The 10,000-nt window shown below is 39.1% G+C and overlaps 1 protein-coding gene across 1 annotated transcript in view; it reads left to right on the top strand.

Moving 5' to 3' along the window:
• The window catches only part of LOC113810683 (probable methyltransferase-like protein 24), a 10,467-nt gene extending 2,249 nt beyond the window's left edge, over window positions 1-8,218 (top strand). Inside the window, exons 5-6 of the mRNA XM_070132136.1 lie at window positions 485-625; window positions 7,538-8,218. Of these exons, the coding sequence (XP_069988237.1) occupies window positions 485-625; window positions 7,538-7,744 (348 nt within the window). The 3' untranslated portion in view covers window positions 7,745-8,218. The remainder of the gene's footprint in view (window positions 1-484; window positions 626-7,537) is intronic.
• Window positions 8,219-10,000: the final 1,782 nt, after the last annotated feature.

Raw genomic sequence — 10,000 nt, 5'->3', positions numbered from 1 at the left:
GCAAGGCTTTTCTAATATCAGTTGACACAATACTTACGTTACATGTATCTGGCATATTCAAAACTCATTTGCAATGGTTTTATTGCTGTATATCACTTTATTATTCTTTTCTCAAAAGAGACTTGTCTAATCGGATCACTTCGGAGTCAAGGGCGAGTGCTAGATTTTCCTTTCCTTCGACTGGACGGAGTATCGGTCCTCATGGACAGGCATCAAACCCGCAAAATTATTCGACATTTCTGCTAATAGATATTAAAGTGTTTTTACGTTGCGTATAAGTGTCTTACTTGTGCTAACCAGTTATATTTGAAAACGGAAATGGCCGACCGTTATTTCCCGGTCCCATTTCCGTTAATGCTCCACATCATGCGAAGGGCCTCACCAGCGCCATTTCCAAACCCGCCCCTGAGTATCAAGATCAAGTTTTGCATTTCTTCTTGTAGTCCTCGTTTGAACTAAACGACTTTTCCCTTAATCATAACAGAGCCTAAGAAATATATCGGGATATGACAAGTCTCGACGTCTGCACTACCTCAAAGTGGACATCGAGGGAGCCGAGTGGGACGTTCTGGCGCAGGCGGTGAAGGAGGGATGGCTCGACGAAGTGCACCAGCTGGCCGTGGAGGTGAGTTTTGGAGGATAAGCAGTCAAGATATGTTGATATGCAGGTGTATAATATGTATATATATATATATATATATATATATATTATATCTATCTATCTATATATATATACATATATATATGTATGTAAATATATATATATATATATATATATATATATATATATATATATATATATGCATATATATATACATGTATATATATATATATATATATATATATATATATATATATATATATATATATATATACATGTATGTATATATATATATACATATATATACACATATATATACATATATACATATATATATATATGTATATTCATATATACATGTGTATATATATATATATATAATGTATATATATTTATATACATATATGTATATATATGTATATATATACATGTATATATATGTATATATATGTATATATATAAATATATGTCTATATATATGTATATATATACATGTATATATATATGTATAATATATATATATATATATATATATATATATATTTATATATATATATATGTATATATGTATATGTATATGTATATATATATAAATATATATATATATATATATATATATATATATATATGTGTGTGTGTGTGTGTGTGTGTGTGTGTGTGTGTATGTGTGTGTGTGTATGTGTGTGTGTGTGTGTGTGTGTGTGTATGTGTGTGTGTGTGTGTGTGTGTGTGTGTGTGTGTGTGTGTGTGTGTGTGTGTGTGTGTGTGCATATATATGTATATATATATACATACATATATATATATATATATATATATACATATATATATGTTTGTGTGTATGTATATATATTAGTATATATCATACATATGTATACATATATTCATGTATTTATATAAACATGCGCGCGCGCGTGTGTGTGTGTGTGGTGAGCAAAGGAAATTAGGAACGGCTTCCGGACCGAGGGCCGGATTCTCGAACGCGTTAAGGCGCCGTATCTCCTTAAGGCGCCTTAACTTACGGCCAGCGATCTTACGGCCCATGCACAGAGCAAGGGATCCGCCATATTGGTGCGAGTTAAGGCGCCCTCGGTTAAGGCAGACGGAGAGCAGCCTTAACGAGTTACGGCGAAGCATAAATGACATTTATCAGCCCTAGAACAATTAAAACAACATTACAATTTGTATTTTACTCAATTATAGTGCCATTAGGTGTACATAAACCAATTGTGGACTACTAAATAAGGCAACAAGTGTAGTATTCCAACATAACTGTGATTTGCTTTTCACGATAGATTTAATCACACCGTTTTTTGGGTGAATAGAATAATTTTGTAATAGCTTTCGTCGTGTTCCGAGCGAGTCTAGGCTCATTTCCTTCGCAAACGAAGTATAACTACGATATCGGTCCCGATAGCTGGGGAGGGCATGATGCATATCAGTTAATTTGGGGGGGTATTTTCGAGATATATCGGTAGAATACTAGCAAGCATAGTATATTGACACATTTCTTTTGCCACGTGATGACCTATTCCATATCTGATTGGTTCTACTGAGCGTCTATGTTCACATCACGTTCACGCTCGAATCTAATTGGCTCATATGATTTCCCTTGCCTACGTCATCCGCTACAATTCAGGCTGATTTTCCGTCACTCTTAACTACTTTTTGCCATTTGTCGCGGCGTTGGAGGCGTAAGCTTACTGCGGCTCCTGAAATCGTAAATTTTATACCCTCTGTTACACCGTTAATATCAATTTGCGCAGAAAATGGTATAGAGGCAAATTCTTAGAATGATGTGTACTACCACTGGGTAAGCTCAGAATCATTAAATTAGGTGTGAAAAGTTATATCATGCCACGGGCTGCACACAGCGTTGTGTTTACGAAATCAGCTGATTGGCATTTACGGCTTGTGATTGGTCAAGATACCCTAAGAACCGCCTGAAACGGCAGTTGTGATTGGCCACCGAAGATCCGACGCCTGAAGTGATTTGCGGCGCTGCGGGACTTAAGGCAGTGATAAGGCTCTTCAAAAAATGTTTGAGCATACGAAGCTAAGTCCGAGATACGGCGCCTTTGACGGGCCTTAACTTTGGTCGCCGCAGGACGGTTAAGGCCTCCAGCGTGCCTTAACTTAAGGCTCTTTTGAGAATCTGGCCCCAATGCTCAAGGACTATTTAAGTACTTATATAGACCTTGCCAGTACTTTCCTGTTAATGTTATTCTAATTGGAAACAATTAAAATGACATTATTACTGTAAGGTGATTTTCGGTACCACAGTGACAAATGCATGCTTTATATCATATATCATACTCAATCATGTTATTTTGTGATACATTATGTCATATATATTGTATCATGTTGAATTATATAAAATTAGAAAGCAAATTAAAGGACTTGTATAGTGAAAACTGACTATTCTATTCTAATTCTTAATGTTGATGTCCATCGTTCAAGGAAAAGGACACCGTCGTTCAGCTTTTCAACAGGCGTTTTCAGCTTCTTACTGCTTAGCAGGTATTTCTCCCTGCTCGTCGGTCCTTTCGAGCCTGGGGCCGGATTCTCAAAAGAGCCTTAAGTTAAAGTGTGCTGGAGGCCTTAACCGTCCTGCGGCGACCTAAGTTAAGGCCCGTACAAGGCGCCGTATCTCGGACTTAGCTTCGTATGCACAATCGTTTTTTAAGGCGCCTTATCCCTGCCTTAAGTCCCGCAGCTCCGCAAATCACTTAAGGCGTCGGATCTTCGATGGCCAATCACAACTGCCGTTTCAGGCGGCTCTTATGGAATCTTGACGAATCACAAGCCGTAAATGCCAATCAGCTGATTTTGTAAACACAACGCTGTGTCCAGCCCGTGGCATATAACTTTTCAACAAAATTGGTATTATTGAAAATGCAACCCCACACCTAATTTAAAGAATCTGAGCTTACCCAGTGGTAGTACACATCATTCTAAGAATTTGCCTCTACCATTTTCTGCGCAAATTGATAATAACGGTGTTACAGAGGGTATAAAATGCACGATTTCCTTACGAACGCCGCGACAAATTACAAAAAGTCGGTAAGAGTGACGGAAAATCAGACGAATTTGTAGCGGATGACGTAGGCAAGGGAAATCATGTGAGCCAATTAGATTCGAGCGTGACCGTGATGTGAACATAGACACTCAGTAGAACCAAAAAGATATGGAATAGGTCATCACGTGGCAAAAGAAATGTGTCAATATACTATGCTTATTAGTATTCTACCGATATTTCTCGAAATTATCCTCCAAATTAACTGATATGCATCATGCCCTCCCCAGCTATCGGGACCGATATCGTAGTTATACTTCGTTTGCGAAGGAAATGAGCCTAGACTCGCTCGGAACACGACGAAAACTTTTATAAAATTATTCTATTCACTCAAAAAACGGTGTGTGGTTGCATCTATCGTGAAAAGCAAATCACAGTTATGTTGGAATACTACACTTGTTGCCTTAATTAGTAGTCCACAATTGGTTTATGTACACCTAATGGCACTATAATTGAGTAAAATACAAATTGTAATGTTGTTTTAATTGTTCTAGGGCTGATAAATGTCATTTATGCTTCGCCGTAACTCGTTAAGGCTGCTCTCCGTCTGCCTTAACCGAGGGCGCCTTAACTCGCACCAATATGGCGGATCCCTTGCTCTGTGCATGGGCCGTAAGATCGCTGGCCGTAAGTTAAGGCGCCTTAAGGAGATACGGCGCCTTAACGCGTTTGAGAATCCGGCCCCAGAGGCCGGATTCTCAAAAGAGCCTTAAGTTAAAGCGCGCTGGAGGCCTTAACCGTCCTACGGCGACGTAAGTTAAGGCCCGTCAAATGCGCCATATCTCGGACTTAGCTTCGTATGCACAAACGTTTTTTGAGGAGCCTTATCCCTGCCTTAAGTCCCGCAGCGCCGCAAATCACTTGAGGCGTCGGATCTTCGATGGCCAATCACAACTGCCGTTTCAGGCGGCTCTTATGGAATCTTGACCAATCACAAGCCGTAAATGACAATCAACTGATTTTGTAAACAACGTTGTGTCCAGCCCGTGACATGATAAAACTTTTTAACTGTCATTTTCCAGAATAAGTAATGCAGAAGAAATTTACAAGATTCATATATATATATATATATATATATATATATATATATATATATATATATATATATATATATACCTGTGTGTGTGTGTGTGTGTGTGTGTGTGTGTGTGTGTGTGTGTGTGTGTGTGTGTGTGTGTGTGTGTGTGTGTGTGTGTGTGTGTGTGTGTGCGTGTTTGTGTGTGTGTGTGTGCGTGTTTGTGTGTGTGTGTATATATATATATATATATATATATATATATATATATATATATATATGCACTAATGTAAATACTGACAATAACAATGACAATTAAACAAAGGCATTTTCCGTGACTCCTTTGTCATTTGTCGCGGCGTTGGAGGCGTAAGCTTCCTGCGACTCCTGGAAATCGTGCATTTTATACCCTCTGTAACACCATTATTATCAATTTGCGCGGAAAATGGTATAGATGCAAATTCTTAGAATGATGTGTACTACCACTGGGTAAGCTCAGATTCTTTAAGTTAGGTGTGGGGTTGCATTTTCAATAATACCAATTTTGTTGAAAAGTTTTATCATGCCACGGGCTGGACACAGCGTTGTTTACGAAATCAGCTGATTGGCATTTACTGCTTGTGATTGGTCAAGATACCCTGAGAGCCGCCTTGAAACGACAGCTGTGATTGACCACCGAAGCTTAAGTGGTTTGCAGCGCTGCGGGACTTATGGGAGGGATAAGGCGCCTTAAAATACGTTTGTGCATACGAAGCTAAGTCCGAGATACGGCGCCTTTGACGGGCCTTAACATAGGTCGCCGCAGGACGGTTAAGGCCTCCAGCGCGCTTAACTTACGCTGCATTCGGAACTGCTCGTCTATCTCGTCCAGACAACTTGTCCAGGACCAGCAGGACGAGACGCGCCGCGTTCGGAACCTCCAAGACCCTTTCTGCCCTGAATGCAACCGGCTCGAATCAAACATTCACTTTTTTTTTTAAATCATACCGGTGCCTTTATTTTACACGCTGCATAGGTTTTGTAACTCCTTTGATGTACATTTAACTTACCTGCAACTGACAAACACAAAAATGTCCTTTGATAACACCAATTAAGGGTCATAAAATTACCCACCAATATCTTGTGGTTACCTGCAACTGTCAATGTTTACATACAAAATCTTTTGTGACGTCATCTCATCCTACTCGGCCACCTTCGCAGGAGGGCGAGTCGGACGAGCTAGACTACTTGTCCAGGACGAGATAGTGGAAGTTCCGAACGGTCAAAACATATCGTCCAACTGGTCTGGACGAGATAGACGAGCAGTTCCGAACGCACTATAAGGCTCTTGAGAATCCGGCCTAGGAGTCGCAGTAATACGCCTCCAATGCCGCGACAAATGACAAAAAATCGTTAAGAGTGACGGAAAATCGGACGGATTTGTAGCGGATGACATATGCAAGGGAAATCATATGAGCCAATTAGATTCGTGCGTGAACGTGATGATAACATGGACACAGTAGAATCAATCTGATATGGAATAGGTCATCACGTGGCAAAAGAATTGTGTCAATATACTATTCTACCAATATTTCTCGAAATTAACTTCCTCAATTTAACTGATATGTATCATGCCCTCCCCAGCTATCGGGACCGATATCGTAGTTATACTTCGTTTGCGAAGGAAATGAGCACTAGATTCGCTCGGAACACGACGAAAGCTATTACAAAATAATTCTATTCACCCAAAACACTGTGTGGGGTTGCATCTATCGGGAAAAGCAAATCACAGGTATATTGGAATATTACACTTGTTGCCTTAATTAGTAGTACACAATTGGTTTATGTACACCTAATGACACTATAATTGAGTAAAGTACAAATTGTAATGCTGTATTAATTTGTTCGAGGGCAGAAAAATGTGCATATATGCTTCGCCGTAACTTTGTACGGGTGCTCTTCCCCTGCCGTAGCCGAAGGCGCATCAATATAGCGGGTCCCTTGCTCTGTGCATGGACCGTAAGATCGCTGGCTGTAAGTTAAGGCGCCTTAAGGAGATACGGCGCCTTAATGCGTTTGAGAATCTACTACTATGGTGCTACCTGTAGATGGATAGTTTGCGTTGCTCCTTTTCTAATATTGAAGCCAACAGAGTCAGCTCAGGGGCGGAGAGAGGTTAGGTGCAAAGCCGACACTCCCATACATGTTCCTTTGGTTGTACGGGAACTGCCCTTGCATGTGAGTCGTGCACCCGGGCAGAGGGGTATGATTTGGCAAATTGACAGACTTCATTGGGGCTCCGGGCGACAGCGGGGGAAGAAAACATTGAGGCCTCGTGTGATGTCACATCAAGTTCGGAGTAAGGAGTCAGCTTTGGTTTATTGCTCCATTTCACTGAATGACAAACATTCGATAAACGTTAGGATTCGAACCGCATGAAGAAGGTACACAGACAAGCGCCTTGTCGATTAAAAGGAACGGAGGTTAAGAGGCTCCACGTGTATCACGGTCTACCGAATCGGCTCGGAAGCTGTAGACTTTATATGTGTGTATATTTATGTTTTATATATGCATATATATATATATATATATATATATATATATATATATATATATATATGTGTGTGTGTGTGTGTGTGTGTGTGTGTGTGTGTGTGTGTGTGTGTGTGTGTGTGTGTGTGTGTAAGTGAGTGAGTGTGTGTGTGTGTGTATGTGAATGTGCTTGTGAATGTGTGTATGTGTGTTTATTATAAACTGTATCAGTTTGCTGTAGCTATCTTGGTATATGCGTATACCTTATCCCATATTCCATATCACATTTCTACTATGATGTCTTCCCTAAACGACTGTTGCCACGTCACTGCAGATCCACCTGGAGGACCTGCGGGACCCAGAGCTGAGTGAGGCCGAGAAGATGGACGTCGCGGCAGCCTACTTGGGCGTGCTGGCCATGCTGGAGGCGAGCGGCTTCAGCCTGGCCGCCTTTGCCCCCAACGTCAGGAACCCCGAGGCATGCGCGCTCGCCGGGGTGTCCGTCCCCTGCTATGCTGAGGTCCTGTGGCTGCGGCAATGATCTGAGCCGAGTTGCGATTAAGATTCGATTAGAACAAAGCTGAATGAGGCTGTGATCAATCAGGTACCTTGTCGGTTAATTGGAACGGTAAACAAACATACATACACACACACGCACACATACACACACACTGTGTTCTGTATTTGATGTATGTATACAATTCATACACACAATTCCTGTTGAAGTATAAGTTCACACTGTAGAGAAATATACTCAATATGTTTGTGTATATTGATGCATTCATGTTGATATGTAATCGTATATGCATTCACTTAAACATTCTTATTGATTTGTACTTGTTTTTATACATCCTTAATTTTTTCTATATGCATTTTATTTTTACTTATGCCAACATGTATGTTTATATGCATTGCTATGGATAGATAAATAAATATAGAAATTGTCATTCTGTGCTTAATAGGAAGTAAAAGTATCACGTATCGACGGATCCATGAATTGATGTAAACAAACAGTAAATTGAGTTTACTTTGCTTTTCCAAGGGTAAATGTAATGTAGAGTATTTGCTGGTATATGTGTCGCAATACCATTACTTAAAATAAAGTAGTTTCCCTTGTCTGTCATTTTCATAAACAATTTAAGATATAAAAACGTTTATATATATTATTATATTATCAGAAAGTTTTTTTTTTCATAATACATATAGATTTTTTATTTGTAATTTCCTTCTCTCTTTTTAAAGAATAAAAAACGCCTTTTTCGCTCATAACCAAGTTTATTTTTTCATGTAAACATGCTAAATAAAAAGCAATGCATTGTTATCTAAAATACATCTCAGACAATTTTGGCTATATTAAGAATACAATATAATGCATTCGGAAACAGTAACAAGCGATTCGGTCGACGAATCTCCCAAAAGAAGAAAAAAAAAAAAAAAATCGTCACCAACAAACGCTCCGGTGTGACTCTAGTGTCAATGGAAACATGCGACATCGTCAGTATACGATGGGGAAATAAGAAAGTTCGAAGCATTGCGGGTAAGAGAAAGTGGATATATACACATGAAATAAAAGGTTGTAAAGGTTAGGTTGAGATGAGAACTACAGAATGAGTTGTTAAATCGAACAAAGCGGTAAAATCAGCGGAAATGGAAAGCCGTTATGTGATCGCAACGCAGATCGAAGTCAAGATGATAACGATTATTAAATTAAAAGTTTTTATGAAATGTCCATTATTGTCATCGATTCCATATTATCTTCAAGTTTGTCTTCAATTTGTTTATAGACAATGGCAGTGTTGACGTCATTATACAATTTGCTGGAATGACGAGGAAATGTCTTCATGATTTTGGTAGCTGAAACAAGACCATTAATTATTTTACTCTTTATTAATTGAGGAGGTTGATAGTGGTGATGATAGTTGTAAAATTTACTGATTAGCCTGCAGTGTCCCCCTTGACGCCTATCTGGCCTAAGTATCGAGATGTTCTGGTGATACTCGTGCTCTGCTCCCTCAAATTCGTGCTCTGCTCCCTCAAGGGAGGCTACCTGAAAGCATGGGCCATTGAATCCTAAAACACTTTTCAGTTATTGAAAAAAGAAACTCAAGTTGTTTAATACTGTAAATCACATGTCTAATGGTCAAGAGATTGCCCTAGTTTACATGTCTGTTGGTACTTCAGCAAAGATCAACAAACAGTCTCCACATGTTTTGAGATAGATCCTCATTTGGTGATAAATCAAATGGGAGAAACTAATGTGCTTGGTTGACATTGATATAAAAGAAATTGAGGAAATGTAACGAAATAGTCTTGGAATTTGTTGAATAGTTGGTATCCTTTATAGTTAGCCTTGTAGTTTGGTAATTAGTAAAAATGCATTTGGGTATGTCTTGACTGCAAGTAGCCCCAAGAACTTTAATCTGGAAAAAATACCATGATCTTCAAGAGTTTACTGGTAGTAATCAATTTAATTTTGGAATACAAATTTTCAGACAGTTTAGGCGATGCTTGTCATTTGGTAGGCAGTAATTTGCTTTTCTACTCGTGTAAGATTTGTGTTTTTCACCAAATTCTTGACAAAGGCACCTCTAGCCTACCAGATGTGAGCAGAATATATAATTTGCACTCTTCAGTTTCCCACTTTGTAAAATGGGCTTTTTCCTGTTATGCACTACTTATTTGTGGTAAATATGTTGTTGGTAGAACAAACAGTACAAGGAGTATTTACGTTTGATCTTAGGTGCAGTATTTGTAAAAAAAAAATTCTGCCAAAAGCGCTTATCAGTATTCAAAGCTA

This window comes from Penaeus vannamei, chromosome 17 (assembly GCF_042767895.1).
Source record: "Penaeus vannamei isolate JL-2024 chromosome 17, ASM4276789v1, whole genome shotgun sequence".
NCBI classification, from domain to species: Eukaryota; Metazoa; Arthropoda; class Malacostraca; order Decapoda; family Penaeidae; genus Penaeus; species Penaeus vannamei.
Note: the sequence above shows the minus strand (reverse complement) of the source record. Positions and strands in the feature narration are given on the sequence as shown.